The sequence below is a fragment of the Camelus dromedarius genome, chromosome 1, assembly GCF_036321535.1.
Source record: "Camelus dromedarius isolate mCamDro1 chromosome 1, mCamDro1.pat, whole genome shotgun sequence".
Taxonomy (NCBI): domain Eukaryota; kingdom Metazoa; phylum Chordata; class Mammalia; order Artiodactyla; family Camelidae; genus Camelus; species Camelus dromedarius.
Genome location: NC_087436.1, coordinates 49,837,171 through 49,858,830, shown reverse-complemented (window position 1 = coordinate 49,858,830; position 21,660 = coordinate 49,837,171). Strand labels below are relative to the sequence as shown.

The 21,660-nt window shown below is 34.8% G+C and overlaps 1 protein-coding gene across 1 annotated transcript in view; it reads right to left on the bottom strand.

The window, feature by feature from the left end:
* Window positions 1–3,182: 3,182 nt before the first annotated feature.
* The window catches only part of CXXC4 (CXXC finger protein 4), a 102,019-nt gene continuing 83,541 nt past the window's right edge, over window positions 3,183–21,660 (bottom strand). The window contains exon 4 of the mRNA XM_064484471.1: window positions 3,183–7,413. Coding sequence (XP_064340541.1) covers window positions 7,369–7,413 — 45 coding nt within the window. The 3' untranslated portion in view covers window positions 3,183–7,368. The remainder of the gene's footprint in view (window positions 7,414–21,660) is intronic.

Below are 21,660 nucleotides of genomic sequence, written 5' to 3'. Positions count from 1 at the left end.
ATGATGAGACTGTAGGGCTGGACAACAAGATCCTCGCAGACCACATGTAGGATTTTATTCTAAGAGCAATGGGACATCACTGACAATACGCATGGGGTCACATGAACTCGTGTGTGTGTGTGTGTGTGTGTGTGTGTGTGCGCGCGCGCGCGCGTGCATGCGTGCGTGTGTTTTAGAAGAACTGCTCCAGCTGCAGCACCGAGAATGTCTCAAGACAGAGAAGAATGAATGGAAGGAGAATACGGTGGCAGCTACTACAGTAGCCCCCATGAGAAACGACAGCAGCTTGGACGTGGGTTGGGGCATGTCTCAGGTCTTCTGAACCTGCCTCTTTCCCTTATCCCCCTTTCCAGTCGCTTCGGTTCACTACTTTACCCTCAGGTGTTACATCCCAGGAGTGCGCTTTCTCCTCTCAGCTGGGGGGAATTTGAAATCAAAGAGCTTTACTTAGCCCTCTCCCACACTCCCTCCATGACGCCTGCTCCATTCTCCACAAACATTTCCTGCTGTTTTTATTTATTTGTGTATTTATTTCAACCACTTGGTTGAGCTCCATGGGGATGGTAACTGTGTCAGGAACAATGTTTTATTCATCTTGATACCCCCAGTAGCTGGCACATTGAAGATACACAAAAATACATGTTGAATAAATGAGAAATTAAATCAATTGCTGGTTTGCCAACACAAAACATTATTTACAATGTTCTTCTTGCTGCTGCTCTGTAGACACTGTGAATTTGGGTGGGAGGATAAAGGCCTTTTCCATATGATCAAAGTATATAAGCTACAGATGAAGTCACCTATTAGTATTTGGATGTGCCCTTGAAACTCAGATACACATACATGTCACTAGACAGCTCAATAAGATATAAATGCACCTAAAATGCTCAAATTATATGAAGATAAATAATGCACTTGGGGAGCAAACTGTATGCATGATTTTCAAGAGTCCCTTAAATGACTGCAGGTAAGACACAGGAAACTGAAGTGTTAACTCTTTAAACAGCCCCTAGAAGCCCAAAAGATTCCATGTAGCTTCCCCAAATTCTCAGCTTCCCAGAGAATAGGCTAAGTATTATAAGATGCTGAGTCATCAAATTCAGTTGCAACTGTACCGTGGTGGCAGGATCTTTTCCACCAAAGATCTTTAATAACCTACACCGACCCTTAGCTATTGGGGGCATGAGATCAACTGTCGACTAAAAACAATACACACATACACACGCAGATTCATCTATATCTCTCCACCCATACACACGTTAATGCAATATTAATACACTTATAAATACCTATAAGCATAAAAATTTTGAAGAAAATTACATGGCAATTGATGGAAAGGTGAGAAAAGTTCTTGAAGGCTATAATAAATGAGAATTTTCAGCTACATATGTTCTATGATGGTATCAAAGGTTAAATAGTATCATTTAAATGTTCTCTTCCCACCTCCTTTCCAACTGTGCAGTTTTCCTGAAGCCATATAATTTTAAATAGATCACTTTTCAGAAAAGTCATAAGCAGAAGGTCGTAATTCAAACCAGGCAACCAGATTCTCCTAACATCTAACTATTAAAGAAGTCAAGTAACTCAGTCCTGTATTAAAAATGCTTTACATGTAGTTTACACATGATTAGACCTAGCTTTTAAAAGTGCTGTTCTTGGAAAGAGATCTGTATACGGCTTCCAATTTGTGAAGTTACAACACCTGTTAAAAGGAATGATTTTTGTCGTAAGTAATATATTGTAAACAAAGCACAGACTTAGACTAAAAAGATAGTTTGGTTGACATTTCATTTTATATAAATACATTGAAAATAAGAAATATTGACTTAAAAATTAGCCAAAAAAATCTGAATTGCAAAGGACACAAAGATTGATCCTAAGCCAAGATATGTAGAATAAAAGATTAGAAGCAAAATTTCCAAATAAGCATAATGTTCCTATAGAACTCTAACACTCATGTAGTGTATTCAAATAAAACCCTAAACTTGTTTTCACTGTATTTCCTTCAAATAACATTTTTTCTCTATTAAAAAAAAAGACAAAACAAAGAGTGGAAATAAAATGGGGGATGGCTTCTGCATAAATCATGTGAACTAAAACAACTATTACCAATAAACACACTTGAAAAAAAACATGATTTTTCAAAAACCATATGAAATTATTATCTGGTTCAATGTCTAAATTGTTATCTGGTTCAATGTCTAAAATTCACTTCTCTTCCCTTTTTGATTAATTCAAACTATTTTGATGAATTATCTTCTTATCATCATTTATAAACCTCCAAGGATCTGCATCCTTGAAGACATCAAGGAAGCAAAATATCTGTGAAAATTCAGTTTTATATTTTTGCCATATTGTTGCTTACACCAAAATATAATAAACATAGCAACTCACCTGCAAAACTGCTGCATATCCAGGAACTCTTTAATACAAGTTACCTAATTCTTCTTTCTCACCCTATGTAATCCAACTCTCTTGCCATGGCCAAGATACTTTACATGAGTGATATTATGCTAACAGAACACATCCTAGAATTTGTAAAATTTACAAAAACTCTTCTAATGTACTTTTTCTGTGGACATGAACTCTTTCAAATCATTTAAAGTTCCACGCTTGCAACCACATTCATGATTTCCACGATATAATACTGTGTTCTACATTTCCTGTAGTTTATGAAGCATCCAAAAAATTGGACCTTTGCTCTGAGAAGCAGTGAAACAAGAGTTAAGCATATTCACCACCAAGTCATAAGCAGCATGGGTGAACCACATATTCCACAATAAAAAGGTAATCTCAGAGTATTGCTGGGTGTGGCTGGAGACAGAATTCCTGTGTTGCACATTTCTTCATGGCCCTGAATGCTTTCAAGCATTATCACCAGGACTTTTTATTTATGGCACAAGGAATTCACGGGCTGCTCTCTCCTGGCACACTTACGACAGAGAAGGAAGGGAAAAACTTTGGATGCATTCCTTTCTTTCTTTATTTCAGGGACCTTTTAAAGCTTTCAACAAAAATATCTCCTTTGGAAATGTAAAAAGAATCGTGTTTGTCTCTTTTCCTTTTCTAAAAATATAAGAAAGACAAAACATCTGAGGAAAAACAAGATGAGCAAAACTGGAATATTTTATGGAAGATTTATATCCAGTACTCATTCTGCTGACATAAGGGTGAGTGGAGAATGAAAAACGATGTTTTATCACAAACAAAATGAGATTTTTAGGATCATATGCTGATTACTTCAAATCCCACAAATAGAAATTTGTTCATGGAAAAATAGAGATATTTTGAATACTAAAGTCCTTTATTCAACAACACAGAAATTTCACAAAAACAACTTTACTGGGCAAATTGAATGTGTTTTTTTTTTTAAGGTTTTTTTTTTTTTTTTTTTACAGTTTTGTACATGCCCCATAAGTAATTTTCTTTAATAAATACACTGTTTTCCAAAACTGCTTTTTTAATAATTGCACAAGCATACATACACCTTACACAAATATCTATTAGAAAATTTAATAGATAACTGCACAGTTCAGAATAGGAGAACACTGTGAAAGGAGTACATTTTGTGGCCCATGTTCCTGAAATATCTCTAACTTCCTTGCAATTGTGAAAATGGAATCCCGCCTAACATAGTAGCTGTCTTTTATTCACTAGGAATACAGATCTCAGTGTGAAACTGCCAAATTTAATAAAAACAAAATCTGAAACATTTAGCTGTTACATGAGAACCAACTGTTTGATATCACTGTGAATCTAGCCATGATCAAAGACCCACTAGGGCTTTTTGCTGAACATATTTGACCCTGAATAGTGTGTGCATTGAACTGCTTTCCTCTTTTCATTATGTGATTACAGATACTATCAGCTTAAAGACTTTCTGTGCTTTAGTATTAATTGTACGACCTTCATGCCAGGGGTTCTAAATGAAAGGAAGGGAATATTCCTTTCTTTTAGTGATTGCTTAATATGAATTCATAGGAAGCCTCCCATCTCTTGCTCCTGATAAACGTGTTCAGAAGAAGAAAGTTGGATGTTAGGAATTAAGCAGCCAGGAGACACTTTTATATGTTCTTACACCGGTGGAAGACTATTACTGCTTTCTCTCCCAAGGATGGACAGATTTCTAATTTGGAAATAAATGTCTACTTGTGCATAGACAGGCAGACTCCATCAGAAAGCCACTCCGGTCTGAAGGCCTGGAAAGAGCCAGCTCTGCACTATGACGTTAGGGTGATGTCAGGGTGCTGAGGGACAGCTGGCAAAGAACAGATTCACTGCACTATGTGCCAGCACCCTAAGTACTTTCCAAGCTCTCCCCAAATCCTGACAGAATATGGTATCTCCTCATGCACACCTAGAGAAGGCAAGACTCCTGTGTGTGTAGACCCCTCTTACAAAGTTGTTTATTTGTCTTATCTGACATGTAATTTTTAAGTTGTACAGGTGGTCCACATGGTCTATATTTGGATTGCTCTATTTTGAATTTTCCTGATACTGACTATGAAACATACAGTGAGGAATTTTTTTAAAGTTACATTTCATTGGTATTTTAGGATCCTGAAAAGTGTAAATCTTGAAGTCATCCTACCAGGGCTAGAATGATACGCTCTACAAGTTCTCAGTATATGGACTTACAGGAAAGAGAAGTTGGGGGGGAGGCCGGAAGAGCAGTATCTTTCTCGAACATCACCAACGAGAACTTTATGTGCACCCTACATTATATAAATAGAATTTTACCAAAAACATAAAAAATGGGCAGTGTGAAAGAACCATACCAAGAATAAAGACACGTAAGAAAATTAAAGAGAAGCTGCACTTTCCCATTTCAATCATCAACAGATTTTCTTTCATGGAAAAAAAACTGAATTGACATGTAAAACATCACATTTTACAATATACAGATTCATCGATTCTTTATGAAAACAAACAAAAACACATCAAGACATGCAATACTAGCATGTATTTTAGACTCTCAGTCCATTGCTATGAGATCTTTATACGTCACCGTATGCCTAATGCAGCCCGAATAAAAGTTTGTTTCAATTCTGTAATAACAATCATCATTTTCCAAAAAGCAAGGCAAGCTTACCATTCAAGTGTAAAGTAAGTTTTCACTTACTTGTAAATAATTAGCAAGTTGGTTAAAGAAATTAAGTAAAATAAGAAAAAATGGAACAAGAAAGAACTCATATAGCTCTCATTGGTCCCACAGCAGAAATAGAAATTCTAACTAGAAACCCTCAAAGGAATATACATCAAGTAGAAAGCTACCTCAAAATTAATATACAGCACGTTTTAATGTGTGATCACATAATTCTCTCCTCTAAACATGGATAAGTGTCATACATTATGAAATTTCCTCAAAAAGGCTATTTGACAGTAACTGTAGACCGAGCATTCAACCTCTAGGCAAGTTAAGTCACAACTGTTTCCCACGTTGGCATTTGTGAGTATCTTTTCCACCCCTCCCGCCAGCACTCGAATGCAGTGCTCGCTCCTTCTGCGATGAACAAAATCTCCTGTCATATTATTTTCCATTCAAAACTACAACTAGCCTTTTAAAAGTATTCATCTGCTAGTCTTCCTAAAACTTTACAGTCCTTCTTATCACCCTTTCTCTCCTCAAGTTATTTTTCTTCCAATGATCCATTTTGCTAACACTTTTCAGCAGGCTAACGGATGTCTCAGGCTAAAAGAGCTGGCTAGCGGATCAAGAACAAAAAGTTACAGTCACATGGCAACTTCGATACTCTCTGTGTTTTTGCTCAACTCTGTTTTATTCCTGAAGCTGAAAATCTCCTTTATACATCTGGCCAAAAGAAAAAAACAAAGAAAGAAAGAAAGAAAATTCTTAGGTGTCGTGTCATCACAAATATTTGTCCTAATGGCACAGCCTGAAGAACCCTGACTGCCAGGGGAAAACCAAACACCACATGAAAAGGTAGCACAGGTCCCATGAAGCATTAGCTCCTTTTGTCTGGGAGCTGTGTGCGTTTATGGAATCCGCAGACTGTGGCCCTGCCCGCCTTCTCAGGAATGAAAGCGTCCAGTGACAAGTATGGGAATCAGAGCAATGGAACATTCCACCGAGGGCCTAGAGGAAAGCCACTGTTCCAACTGGGAGGCTCTGAGGAAGGAAAATAAAAAAGAGATTTAAAAGCCTCACTTTCATGAATGCCTTGAATTCTTTTTGACTTAAAAATGTACCTAGCCTCGTCTCAATGCTGGAGGCCTTTAGGTATTCAAAGTTGAAAACCAAACTACCCATTTAATATCATACATGGAATTAAAAGGCATTTGGAGACATTTTAGTAAGTTTTTACTTTTTTCTTCCAAAACACAAAAAAAGCAAAAAATAAACAAACAAAAAATACATATAACCCATGTTGGGCTGGGAAAAAAAAAATCAGTCATGAATTTCTCTCCTAAGATATGATACTTTATTCTGTATCCTAGAAAACACTGCTTAAAAGAAAAAAAAATTATACAACTGTTCTGCATGTTCCAACTACTCCGAGTACTCCGCCTTAACAGTGCAACCCAAGACAAGTCAACTACACTAAGGATTTGGGAGGTACACCCTTCTGTACAGCTCGTTTGTAAGCAATGCAAGTGCATAACCACTACTCTAATATAGTGCTCAAAAGATTAATTGAAACTTTCATAACATCTTCCCCTCTTCGCACAATACAACTGAAGGTAACCGCTGGATGCATCCTCATCTTTTAGTCTTGTAAAACTCGGCGTCAAGTCTCTACGGAAAGATGCGTGGCGACAAGTGCCACTGCTGTTGCTGCTTCTAGAAACAACTGTCAAAAAAATATTTAAAGCTAAAATTTATTGCTCCAGATTTAACTCGCAGAACCATAGTGTTGTGTACAAACTGTTAATCTCCATAGATGCTCAGACGTGATTGTCTCCTTGTGTCTAAACACACAAAATACAAGCTGCTATCTGTACAGTTTACAGTACTGAAACACATATATTTGAAAATGAAGTATAGATATGTACTTTGCAAAGATACATGATTTTACAGCAGGGGTTTACCCAAACTTATTTTTTTACAGCCACCTTCAAAATAGACAACAACTTCACTAGGATAGCTAAATTACATCAAAGAAAGAATCAGTGTATTGAAAGTAAATAGACTGGCCGATTCCCCGAGCTCCCGGATTATTTTTATATGTCTTTTTTCTTTTCTTTTCTTTTCCTTTATTATTATTTTTTTTTTGAAGAAACCCCTATACATAAAATGAAAATAATATCTGGATATTTTCTTCAGTGGTGGACTAAGCAGTTTCTTAAAACAAGACATTAGTTTGCCCTTCACTTCCAAATGCCTTGAAAATAAGAGATACTACTGCCTTAAAAGAACCATCGGAAAGCTTCAGCGCTGGGAACAGGTGTTCTCTATAAAAAAAGAGCAAGAAAATAAGTTAAGCTTTCTTTCTATGCCAATATAAAATTAGATTTTTCTCCTTTACATTTCAGCAATATTTTTAGTCCCACAATACACAACAAAATGACTTGTATATTTCAACATTTAATAAAAATCAAACGTTTAATCTTAGAACATCACAAAAATTAGAGTATTAAATTTCATGCTCATTTACTAAATATAATGATTAAAACACATTTGTCTAAAAAAAATATAGGAAATACAGCCTAAAATGTGGATGGCAATCAGAAGAAAGGGGAAGGTTCAAACTATTAACCAACAGTAGGAAGACCAGCCAGTAAGTGCACTTAAAACCTCTATCTGTGTATGTTCATGTATAACTGAAAAAGTGTGCTCTACACTGGGAATTTGACACAACATTGTAAAATGACTATAACTCAATAAAAAAAGTTAAAAAAAAAAAAACCTCTATCTGCTACAGACATATGCAGCCTCTCTAAGCCTGATGTTTAGAATTCAGTGAAATAATTTCTTTATTCTGGAGAATTTCTCTTTATGACAGGACAACAACAAATATTACATCAATACTACCTCTATCATTTAGCAACTCCTAATGCTAAACGTTCCTACATATAACCTAACGAGAACTATACTGACAAAACATACCGATATTTTAAAATAAGTCTGCATTTTCAACAAATTAATGTCATATACATGAGACAAACTTGTAAGTAACCAATGATACTCAATGGAGCATATTGTGCCTTTTGCACAATAAAACTACTACAGTTTTCGAAAGGAGTAATAAGCTAGCACTAAATGTATGAGCGAACCTTTTAACCAAAAGCTTAAAGTTACTATGGGATTTTTGGGTTAGATAAACAGTAGTTAAGCTATGGAATTTCCTTTATATATTAACATTACAGTAATTCATCATGCCATACTCTTCTTTATAAAACAGAATCACATGCATGTATATTGAAGATACGCAAGAAACAACAAGCTAAGAGTAAATTTTTCCTCAGGCAAGTGGAGAAGTAGGTTTTCTTCCTTAGGCCTGTCCAACAAGCCTGTGTAGACTATAAGATTGCTACTAGACATTCATAAGTATGTAAATTGGTGTGTTGAATATCACCAAAATATTGAGTAGGTATAGACACACACACATACACACACACACACACACACACATTCGCCTTGTAAACACATCTTAAGACAGTGCTAACAACACTTGAATTTTCAGAAAAGCCATAAAAAATTCTACTACAAACACTCGTTAATAATTGAGGTTAGCTTTTATTTACTTTCTCAAATATGACTTATTTGGTAGCCACCGCCCTGCTACAGTAATGTCATCTAAAAATAAAGGTGTATTAATTGATTAAGATGTTTAAATGAATTTTAACTGAAATTTAAATGAATAAAATAACCATTTTGGCTCTCTGCACTAAAAAGAAGTTTTTAAAAACTGTCCTCATAGTCAACATAATACGTTTCAAAATGAATGCGTTGAGAACAAACTAATGTTATCGAATTCAAGTTTGCATATATGTATAAAAAAATTTAACTCATGAAGTATTTTCTAAAAACACAAAAAGGTCCACTATTCCCATAAAAATAGTACTTATTGATATTTGACTCCTTACTCCTCCTGGTTTAATCTGTCTTCTCTCCAGTTCACTATGCATTCCTGGATCCCCAACATTTGATTGGGTTGGTGTGAAAAACTACTTTACCACTTTTAAAATTAACTTTTAAATGATAAATGAAATTATATATGCTCATTACACTTATTTAATCATTAATAAAGGTACTATAGGAAGTAATAAAGGACACACCATATTCATTCATCCTAATATTCATACATTATACACACACATACATATATAAGCAGTAAATGAAAACTTAGAAGTTTACACCAGATGCTAACTTGCTGCCTGATGCCAACTAAGAATAAATTTTATATAAGTATGCATACTTATATAAATGTAGTCATTTTTAACAAGATCTGTTAGATCCAAGCATATCCATGCATTACAGAATCACATATGAAAAATAAACATGTGCATATATATTCATATATACTCACATTTATGTGTACAGTATATGACATGTGTACAGAGATGCCAACTTACTCTCAGATGCCAACTGGAAACAAGACTGTAAGTATATACTCATATATCCTGTATCTTGATAAACATATATGTTTATGAAGATAAACAGAAAAAATATATGGAGCACATTTTTTCAAATGAGACGCATTCCTTATGTCTCAATTTCATTTTCAGATCTCTTTTCTAACTCTTTGCTCTTCTGGTGCCCCTCTCCACCACTCAATTTTTTTATCTGCAATCTTTAGAAAAAGTAAACTTTATAAAATGCCACCTGCGACCAAAGATCATTGTAAGGAAAAAGATAATCACTTCTTTATGCTTGTGAGAACTAAAAAATAATTAGATCATGCAAATATAAGAAAAGCTAAGAGCTAGTTTTCTGGACTATCACAACCTGTCACAAAACAGCACTCTGATGTGTACTTATCAGTTTGCATACGTTGAGTCGAGTACGGATCTCCATAAATAAGGATGCAGATAATCCACTGCTGCATGGGAACAGGGGAAGGGAGAAGATAAGCAGCGATTCACCTTTTAAAAAATATTTCTCTTTTACATTAAGATCTTTGGGATTGAATCCTAAAAATGATTTGTTGGAAAATCCCCAAAAATGTGCGAGAAAATTTAGGAAAACCACTGTGCGTTAACTGGAACAAACTAGCAAGGCATTCACGAGAAACTCAAAGTGAGGTTTCTCTAAGTTTTAGTTCAGGGTTAAAAAAGCAACAAAATGCTCCAGTGTCCCAGAGGCCACACAGAACGGAAGGGGTATATCCAACCTCTGGCCCAATTTCCACTGGGTTCACTGGAAAGTTACTTTAGGCCTAGACTGAGTTCTTTTCAGCCAAGATGAAGGTAGCAACACTGTCTTCCTATGTAAAATACTGGGTAAAATCAGGGGTCTTGATTAAGTCTGTCCTACTTTGGGGACACATCTTCTCTAATTCGGTTAAGTAATGAGGTCATCTTTGTAAGAGGACTTCTATTTTCAACGGTTTGGGGGTGCTCAGCACCCCAATATTGGGGGTTAAACACCCTGACCAGCTACCTTCTTTATAGATTCATGAGTCACAGCTGGGGAATCACACTCTTGATGAGATTACAATGACTTTTGGGATCTCAGTGATGCTTGCAGGAAATCGTTATCCTGAATGACAGGGAAGCCAGATTCCCCAGGAAGAGAAGGCAGACGGGGGTAAACACTAGAAGGGAGTTGATCAGCATTGTTTAAGGCAGCCTTCACTGCTCAGACAGGTGCAAACGCTGGCAAACAGCAGCCTTGCTCCCAGGAGGCCCGGGCAGGAACCTGCAGCCCCAGCTCTCCTTCCGGTCCTGCTGTAAAGTATGGCGTTCCAGGGAATTCATCCCTACAGGAGCCAGACCCGGAACAACCTTCAAGTTTAAAGGAATGCCTTCTGTTTTCCTCCGAAATAACTTTAAAAAGCAAATTATTGCATAAAATAATTATATAATCCAAGCCTAAGTATATTTCACAATTACCTTTTTAAAAAAATGAATACAAAAATTATCCATATGTCTCTGGCAGAAATCTATTTCAGTCTGATTTTCATTAAATCAGCAATGAAGAAATAATTAAATGACCTAAAATTAGTAAGAATCCCCAAAGCTGCTACCTTAAGAATTTGAGCGTAACTTTCTCTTTAGGGACTTGCTAAGCAGTCACGTGAACTGTGGTAGCTCACGCACACAGCTACATACTCTTGCTTAAGATATGTCAAGTCTAGTAAACCTCACCTCCTCAAAGCTAGACTGCATATCTAGACTTCGATACATATGAAGATATATAGGATTAGCCATCATGTGTAGCTAAAATGTTGCATATGATAAATCGTTCTAGTAAAATGTTGCAGTATTCAAGACTTCAAACAAAACTAATCATTTTGAATAAAGCTAGACATGAGTTTTCAAAGAGCAAATAAGACAACTTGATGTTGAAATTTACTTCAGAATGCATAAAAGTTATAAACTGAGATAATACTTATGACATTAGCAAATTCTGTAACTTGTTATTATAGCTTTCCAATATTTATTCATGTAGTTTCTAACCCAAAAATCTCAGTGGTTCACCTAGGCCTTCAGAATTCTGCTGTGAAACAGGATGGCTCTGATACAGTACATCCCAAGTGGAGGTCAGTATTTTGGAGCACCATTATCCTTACACTCATCAAAAAATAATGTCCTGTTTCCCCGTGTACTATTAATTACAGAAACAAATATAACCCAATCATTTTCTGATTCCCATATAATGATGGGAAGTGTGCTTTTTCCAACCAAAAGCAAAGCAATATCGAACTGTAGGTAGACAATGCAGCCTCTTATAAACTCTTTTGAATTTTGTTCTCACTATAAGAAGCCCCACTACAAGTTTCTGAGCATCTAAGTCCTTGAAACTGGAACCTCTCACTGTATTCGATTTACCTTTTTGCACCAGAACTTGAAAACCTTAATGATGAATCTCTGAATTCTGTAATAGGAAGCACATGAATAAATGCAACAACAAAATAGTAGGGCTCATTGTTTGCCTTTAGCTATTTCGTTCTCTTTTGTTTTGGCTTCCTATGAAACGTTCAAACTTTGGAATATTGTGGATGAACAAAAGGAAAAGGTTCCTGGTGATGAAAAAAAAATACTTATTTTTCAGATTTGACTCACAAAGAATACTAAAATATCAAGCTAAATAGGTTCTTAATTCTTCTACTGACAGAATTTCAAAAATTGTATCAAATATACTGTATATTACTGTGAATGTGAATACAAACAGATTCACATTATTACAAATCTTTGGATGACTAGTAATTATGGTCTAAAATGATAGCTAGCAAATGTTAGAGACTCCCCAAAATGCTTTAGCAAAAGTATTTCTCTATATCCTATTTATAAATAATATATTTAAAAAATCATAATCTAATAACTAGAGTAGAATTATCAGCAAGCCCAAGTACAGTATAGGTCAATAAGTTTGAGAGAACAATTAACTTATGATAAATGATAAGCTCATAGTCCAATAATTTACTATTACAATAACAAACTTTATACTTTAATAATAATACCTCAATTAAAAATATATGAATTAAAATAAGTTTACAGTGCTTCCACTTTTTAAAGCACACTTAACTTACTTTCTCTTTCTGTCCTGTTGTCATACATACGTATTATAGATGGGATAGATTAATTTTTCTCATAATTCAGATTCATTCATCATGTAACTGTGTAAGTCTCTGGTACACTCATATCTTATTTGGCCATGATCCAGATATAAACTAAAAACGTTATCAATTACCTCTAACTAGAATATTAGACCCTTTTTTAAAAGGGAGAAAGCACCAAATAAGTAACTGGATAACTTTTATGATGCAATTATTTGGAGGTCTTAAATATGATTAGAAGGAGCATTCTACTTTTTCAGTTTCCAAACTGACATCCGTGGCCAGGACTTTGCCGATTAATGCTGGGACTAGCGATGGCTTTTCATTAGTGTTGATTCTCCGTGGATGGTTGCTCCCGCTACTCCTTTGGCCTTGCAAACTCAGGGCTCTTCCCCTTCCTCCCCGTCCTAAGAGAACACCACCACCCTCCCCATCACCACTGCGAAGGAAAACCCAGCTAACTTTTGTAAATGGAAAGATAAGATCATATATTACATTGTAAAGGTGATAAGTGAAGTCAATATGGTGGTAGAGCCAGTTAGGACAACAAAGGGGGGTGGATGTAGGAGGAAGGAGTGGGTTGGCAGGAAGGAAGGTAAGAGTTTGACACCAAGATTCAGACTGGCCCAGAAATGGCCAAAATAGGCACTCACTGTTGGCCCTAGTATCTAATCTAACTACTTTATTTAGGCAAGTGTCTTGACAAACTCTGTAACTAAAGGTAAAGATATCTTTCCAGAATTTATTCATGTAGTTTCTAACTCAGTGCTATATAGGCTTGTATTTCAATTACTTTTGGTAAAAACACTTCAAACTACATCCTTCCAACAAAAAAGTAAATTTGTTCTATTATACATGGGTAGCTTAGAGATTAAAATGTTCTTTGACATATAAAAATAAACTATATAGGAATGATACCAAGGTGAGCAGAAAGAGGAAAAATTTTCAACAATCCACAAATTTAAAAAGTATTTTTAAACACTTATTTTATATAGTATTTTAGCAGATGTATAACAGGGAGTGTGAAAGGAAATTAAAAGTAAAATTGAGATTAAAAATGCAAAAATTAGGTTTATAAAATCAATACTGTCAAGAAGGATTAAAATATTTAGAGTTCATTTTATCTATATATGTTCATCTGTCTAAATTTTTATGAAAATACATACAAGCATATATGGTTATATGATAAATGAATCTGAATATATACATGCATACGTGAATTCATATATACATATATATATGGCAGAGACATAAGCTAAATAATTCTGTTTCCCCTCAAATTCACTCCACTAATCCCTGTTGACTGCAACAATACCTTTAGGTGAGACCTTTGCTAATTAGCTATTGAAAAACCATCAGCATTCCTTTCATGAACAAGTTGTTGGACAATTTTTAAATTTTTGATTATTTTTTAAAGCAGATCTGTCTCCTTCTATTATTGAAGAGAAGAAGAAATATGCAAAATGTGAAGAAATGAGAGGTCACTTAAAAAAACATTTAGAGGTGACTTTTTAAAAACTATCAAAGCTATGATTTGGACAGCTTCTATCTCATATTCAAATAAAATACAGTAGCTACAACTCATCTGTATAAGAAAGTCAAGTTATGGTGCTTTTCTTTGATTATTATAGATCTGAGAACTTGAGAAACATCCATTTTTTTCTCTATTATGTAAAAAGTGAAAATAAGTTTAATTGATATATTCTCTTGGACTAAGTTCTGCAGCGTTTTGAATGCAGTCATTGAACTTCAGTTGCTTCAGAATCTCCTATGACAAAAATGTAACCACTGAGACAGACCCAGCTTAGAAACCAAAGCATGTTTTATGCCCATGAATTACTTAAAGGAATTTAGAGAAAATTCCAAACATTTCACGGTCATGAGATGTTATCGTCAAAATAATGTACTTGGTTTAAACTATACTTCTGAGAATCACATGTTGCTTTTGATGTTTCTTTTAAAAAATGTTTTTAATAACTGCAATGGCCATTACATCAAATCTTTAAATTCACAATCACTCTTTTTGGTCTCTAACCTTAATTTTCTTTTTAAATAATAAAGTTCAAATGTATACAGACAACAGCTACAATTTAATCCAGTTACTACATGTTACTTAGCTTTTTAGAAATGTCTTTTAATCTCCCTCATTAAGAGGACATACACTCGTAAGCTGTCTCCACTACCATGGTGGCAGAACAGCTGGTTGGTGCTAGACCAAGTCCTCAGGATGCAAATGTCTCCTCGGAAAATGTCTATGTACTCTTTTTCTATATATATCATATGCTCCACCTTCATGCAAACACAGTCACAATCACACAGTTAACTAACTAACAGAGAAAATTAGTAAGCCTAACTTTTTTCAGGCATGAGATTTATAGGATGCAGTGAGTAATACTTTTTATCATTTTTCTGGAGTCTTTAATATGCACAATTCTGCATTTTGCAGGAAGTTCTCTGTATAACCACTTAAATATCACACTGATATTTTTGAACAATTAGTTGCTTAGAGATGGTGGATGGTCTCTACCTCTCTAGACATCATCATCAATTTTGAGATTAGTTTTCCCATCTTGGCATTTCTATGTTTCTAAATGCAGACCTGAGCAAATTACCCTTAAAGAGAAATTAGGAGAAAAAAAATTAGTTCGTTTGCATGAAACTATTTTTCCCCCATGGTAAATGAAAAGAAACAATGCTGAGTGGTTCTGGTGAATCTAAACCCAGACCCATGGCATCTTTAAAAAAAAAAAAGATTTGAGGTGGAGAGGGGATAGTTCAGTGGTAGAGCACTTGCTCAGCATGCATGAAGTCCTGGGTTCAATTCCCAGTACCCCCTCTAAAATAAATGAATAGATAAATAAAAACCTAATTACCTTCCCCCACAAATTTTTTTAAAAAAGAAAAAAATTCTTTAAAAAATTTTTGAGGCATTAACCATTTTTTACTAATTTCTTATTTAAAACCTTAAGCATGACAGCCCCTTCTGCCAACATGCTCCTTTCTTATTTCCCTTTAATCTTTAACACTACAGTCTGCCCACCCGCCTTCCCTCCCTCCCTTCTTCTCTTCCTTCACGTCTTTCTTTCAATATAGCCCTTTCTCCTGTTCAGGTCATAGAAGAGTTTCCAGTACTCTGAATAACAACTATACTGTAGATTCTCAGTATGTTCAAATTTCAAGGCAAGTATTCCTTTTCCTTTTCTTATTCCTTGAAAAGTTCTGGAATACCAAAAGAACCGTTAATACTACACTACATAACCACATGAGGTGGCCAAGTGGAGGTCACAGAGAGCAGTCCGTATTTCTTATCTAAATTTGGGATGAATGAAGGGATCCCAAGGCTTTTAAATAGGTGTGAGATTGCTTCCAGAGTTTTCTAAAATTACCATTATATCATTTTAAATGTGTCCATTTTTTGGACTGAGAATTAAGAATGTAAGTAGGTAACTAACTATCTTGGATGAGGGACTAAGATGTAGAGCTAGGGAGTTAACATGGATATTTTAAAAAGGCAGTGAGAAAAAAAGAAATGTTTGAGCTCCTTAAGCCAGGATATATATGTGTGTGTGTGTGTGTGTGTGTGTGTGTGTGTGTGTGTGTATCCACAGCATTTACGACAAATCTTTGAAAATAAGAGTTCCTCCCTAAAGATCTGCTAAACTGAATTGAATTTTTCAAGGGCTTGCCATGTGCTTAGTATATACCATAAACTCATGAATATACCTCATAGGTATAGACCTGCCTAGGAGAAGTAAAGACACACTATTTACAGAAACACTGACATTTTACTCTTTATCTTATTAACATTGTTCCACTTACAAATATAATTTCCTTCCTCATTACAGATTTGTTCAATAGTGTTGTTGCTGTCACTAAACTAGTGTTTTTCAAACTTTTTTTGACTGCAACCAACAGTTAGAAGTACATTTTACATAGCAGCCTAGTACATGCATACACATACATTTATGTATACATACACAACTGAAACAATATGTACTCTTACTACATGTGATGCATTCATATATTTTCTGTTCCACTCTATTCGATTCTACTTTCTAAAAATCCCGACGGCATTGTAAACTGACTATAACTCAATAAAAAAATAAAAATAAAAATCCTGATGGTAAGCCAACACTCATGGACCACTAGTGTGTTATCATCTGCAGTTTGAAAAACATAGCTTCAGGACATACAAATAACACACACATGTAAAGAGAATCACATAAGGAAAATCCAAAACCAGTCCACTTCGTAACTCATTTAACTCCATAGACAGCAGCCTCATATAGAAGATCCAGTATGTATATCCTTTGGAATCTCAAAAGCCCAGTGTTCTACTTCGTTTTTCATGAATGAAAATCAGGCACACCAAGCATTTAGCATTTGCCAGAAGATTCCGCATCTCATTTCCAGTACAAATGAAAATGTTATCTCTTTTCCTTATTCTCAACTCCGTTAAAACCATCACTGATCTCATTTAACCTATAAATAAGAACATTTCCCATAGAGAAGCCTTTCCTCAGCTCAGTTATTTTTCTATCACTGATCCACCATTGCTCATAATCATCATTTCCACACAATTAAATTCATCTAATCTATTCTTCCCCAAATTTATTTCACCTCTTTTCACTCTGTAAAGTTTTAGAGAAAATATATCTTCTCCTGAGTTTGCCAGATTTGCTGACAGACACAGGAATGCCCGCGACTCTTCCTGATCTATACACATTTACCCCATTCTCTTCTCGTCCTACTTGATCTCTGTCCTTTTAATACTATCAATCATTCAGGGTGTGTGTTTTTTTTTTAAGTCCTTGAGCAAGAAACAGCTCTTTCAGCACAGTTTTCTCCACAGTTGGACACTTTCCTTCCCTTCCTCCAGAATGCTCTCTGAAATATGAATTTAGATGAAGATGAGACCCAAATGAGATCCCATTTTCCACCCTTCTTGAAGGTATTCTTTTAGTTACACTTTGGAATAATTCTACCAAATGTTTCAAAGGCAAAAGTAAATATAATACCATCAGCTATAGCACAATCTGTTTTTTCTTGTCTCTAATTCAGCGGACACTTCACTGAACTTGAGACTCAGCCTTGACTCCCAAACCAAACGTATTGAGTCAAGTCATGAAAATATTCTCTCTCCCCTGGATAGTTTCCATTCTCTGCAAAACTTCTGTAATTGATGAAGCGAAGCAGACATCCATACTCTGCCTTAACAAAGCTCCTTCTAGACGCTGCATAGCATCCTGGCTTGAATACCCCTTTCTCCTTTGTTTCTAATGTTTTCTTGGTTAGGATTCCAAATCTTTCAGGGCTATCATTATTTTCTCCCAGAAACCCACCAGCCTCTTCTCTTATTGCTCACTTTCTTTATTCATAAAAACTCTCTTTTTATTACAAGGAAAAAAGAAAAGAAAGCTCTGCATAGTCACTTTGGTTTTTTGTCTCAAAATGTATATCTACCTGTTTTATTTCCTACACTCATACACACTCCCCTATTTTCCAAAATGAAAGTAATGCTACAATTTTCCAATATTTGTTACATATGTTCTCCAACCAGAATTCATGATAAGTATTTAATCATTTCTTATAGTGATTTTCCCAAACTCAGTAATGCACATTTAGTATAACTCCTTGTGTCTGTCCAAATAAAAGAAACATAAGCCAAACAAAGGTACTGAGTTAGTAAAGTGAAACACACACACACACACACACACACAACCTATTAAAGGATACAAAAATTAACAGTAGTGGTGTGCCTCTGGTGAGGAAGGAGGAAGAGCACTAAATTATCAGCACACTGACCAACGTCACTAGGTCATCCGGGCAGTTTTCCCAGGCATTTGACAACACAGGTACAAGAACAAGGGAAACTTGTTTATCAGGTTTATCTCTTCCCAAGTGAAATCAAGCCAGATCTTTGGCGACCTGGATAATTAAAACAAATATTCAGAAAACTCAAGCCACAAAATAGTCTACTTGGGCTTTAGTTTCTCAAAACTATAAGTAACCTGTTGGTGTATTGAATTATCTGTAAATATAATTGTTTTCTTCTCTACTCTTTATTAATGACTAAATTAGGACCAAGATATCATACAGCATCTTTCAGTACACAAAAACATTACCCTATATACAATATTAAAAAGCTGTAATGTAGGTAGATACTACTATGTCCCTTTCACAGTTGAGGAAGTCAAGTTCAGAGAAGTTATGCTGATGTCCCTAACATTGTTCAACCAGTAAGTTACTTGAACTAGTGGCTCCTCCCACAACCCATCACTTAAATGTGGCCACGTGGCCCAAATATAATTTTTAATTATAAAAGAAACAAAAAGGCCAGAAACTAGTACTCTGCTTTCTAAATATAATTTATATATGGTTTTATATCAGCCAAAGAAATACATCTTCAGTATTAGTTCTTTGAAAATCAGTTATTTGCTTTGCCAATTTCTCTTCAACAAGAAATGCAATGTGAAATAGGTAGGTCAAATATTAAAAAAATAGAAAAATGATTAAATGGATACCCATTACTACATATAAAACAGATAAACAACAAGGACCTACTGTATAACTATATTCAGTCTTTTGTAATAACATATGATGGAAAAGAATCTGAAAAGTAAAAGTATGTATGTATGTATACGTATAACTGAATTGCTGTGCTGTACTCCTGAAACTAACACTATAAATCAACTACATGTCAATAAACAATAAAAATAATTGAAATTAAAAAAAAGAAAAACAGAAAAAATTTAACAGGCTCACTCTCTTACCTGGCTATGGATACTTATGCTCTTAAAATAAATGAAGAGAAAGCCCCGAAGTTTCACAGAGGAAAAAATATTTCTCATAATGTTTTAGAGTAGAAGTTAACAAGCCTGCTGGGATCCTTTTAGCCCCTGCAGAGCTAAGTCTTCAACATTATTAAATGGTTGTCGCATCTGAAGTATGGTGCAACATAACTCAATAAACAACAGAAAACATATGATGCTGAATGGAGGCAGGCTTTTCAATTACCCTGCAGAATAATTCAATTTCAGGACAGGTGTTTGCATATGATGGAACCAGACATGACTGAAGGATAAAGCCACCCGTGTGCCCTTCCCCCCAATATTTTAAAACTCCGAAGGATAACAGCTGAATGCTAGATGAAAGAAGTCTGCTAAGAATCAGCAGAAAGCACTGCAGCGCAAGTAAAGGAATCAAGTTATGCATGCACAAAATCCTCAAAATTTGCACTGGTCAAACCAAAAAAACTATTTTCTTAAAAACAAGTTTTCGTAAAATATGGTATTTTTCTAGTGTGCTCTACACCCCCAGCCAAGATCATCTGACATTCTAATCAGTGCCTGAAAAAAATCACACTTATAGAAAGGAAAGATTTTATCATTATTTGGGGTTCATTTTTGTTCTTTAAAAACTAATCTAAAAATAAGAGGAAAACTAAAAGAGAAGTAGTCCCTTCTCCCACTTGCATATTTACATAGCTCTTTCAATAAATCCTGAATCTAACCTATTAATTTACTCAGATATTTTATATGATGAACAAATTTATTTTTTAATATTTTGCATAATATGAATAAAAATAAATGTAAGACACTGAAGCATATCCACTCTTGTGAAACTTATTGGATGGCCAAACATTTTGCTACACTTTTTCAAAGCAGGTTTGGTAAAAGCAAACTACATATTCAGGCAATCTGACCAACTGAGATTGAACTTAAGTAAGAGCACTAACTACCTCAGAAGAGTTTTTTAAAACATACCTCAACCTATTCCTGGGGTACATGTCAACAGTTTTTTTGTTTAATGTTTGTATCCAGAAGGAATATTCTACCAGTGTTCCTAGGGTCACCATGATACAGATCTTCAATCTCCAAACTTGTACACGAGAGCAAATATGGATGAAATGCCCATCTTTTTTTCATACATCTTTCAATTTTCAGTCTGACTATTTTATTAAATTGCCCTGTATTTGTCAATCTGTAAACTCGAACTGAGCAAAAATCTTAACTATTCACCCAAGAAAACAGTTGACTAAGACTAACCAAAATATGTAGCAATGCTTCAGTAATCAATTCAGTATAAAGTTTAAAAATCAAGTACCTTTTATTTCCTTCATCACTAGATACACTTTCCATTCTCATTTAAAAATATCCAAATATTTTTATGTGATTAAAGTCTAAAGTTTGTTATTTTGCTCTGTTCTTATTGGCTTTCTGATTATTTGTATTTTGTTTGATGATGGTTGAATTTCAAACAGATACTCTTATAGGATAATTTACAAATACTTTTTAATTGCTCTTACTTTACTATTCCTAATAGCCATCCAAAAGATTGCTTAGAATTTACATGTTTGGATGGGAAGGCGCATTATTTTCTTTTTTTTTTTTTAATTTATTTTTTGGGGGGAGGTAATTAGGTTTATTTATTTATTTATTCTTAGAGGAGGTACTGGGGATTGAACCCAGGACCTCATGCACGCTAAGGATGCGCTCTACCGCTTGAGCTATACCCTCCCCCAGGCATTATTTTCATTTAGGAATTATTTTAAAATGTGTGGTTCTTTTAAAAGCAACTTTGACTATCTTGTATTAAATCTAGTGATGGAAAGAGAATCTCACTGGACCTGTATTACACTTTGATGCCTTGGCTACAAATCTATTTTGTGACTTTAGTCAAAGCTGAATTTTTCTGAGCATTTTACTTATCATTTAGGAAATTCATGATCTTTTCTCTATGTTATTTCTTTATTACATTCCAGTGTTAATATACTATCTTTTTTTTTGAACTTACTGAAAAGTTTTCTCATTCCTTTTGACAGTTACATATTTGCATCTTCAGATTAAAACAAAATTTATATTTTTATACTGGCATGTTTTTGATTCTTGAAACTGAAAATGGAAATCTCATTGTCGAATTCTGATATAACATAACACCTTGGTAGATGTTTCAATTTAAGATATGAAACATTCGT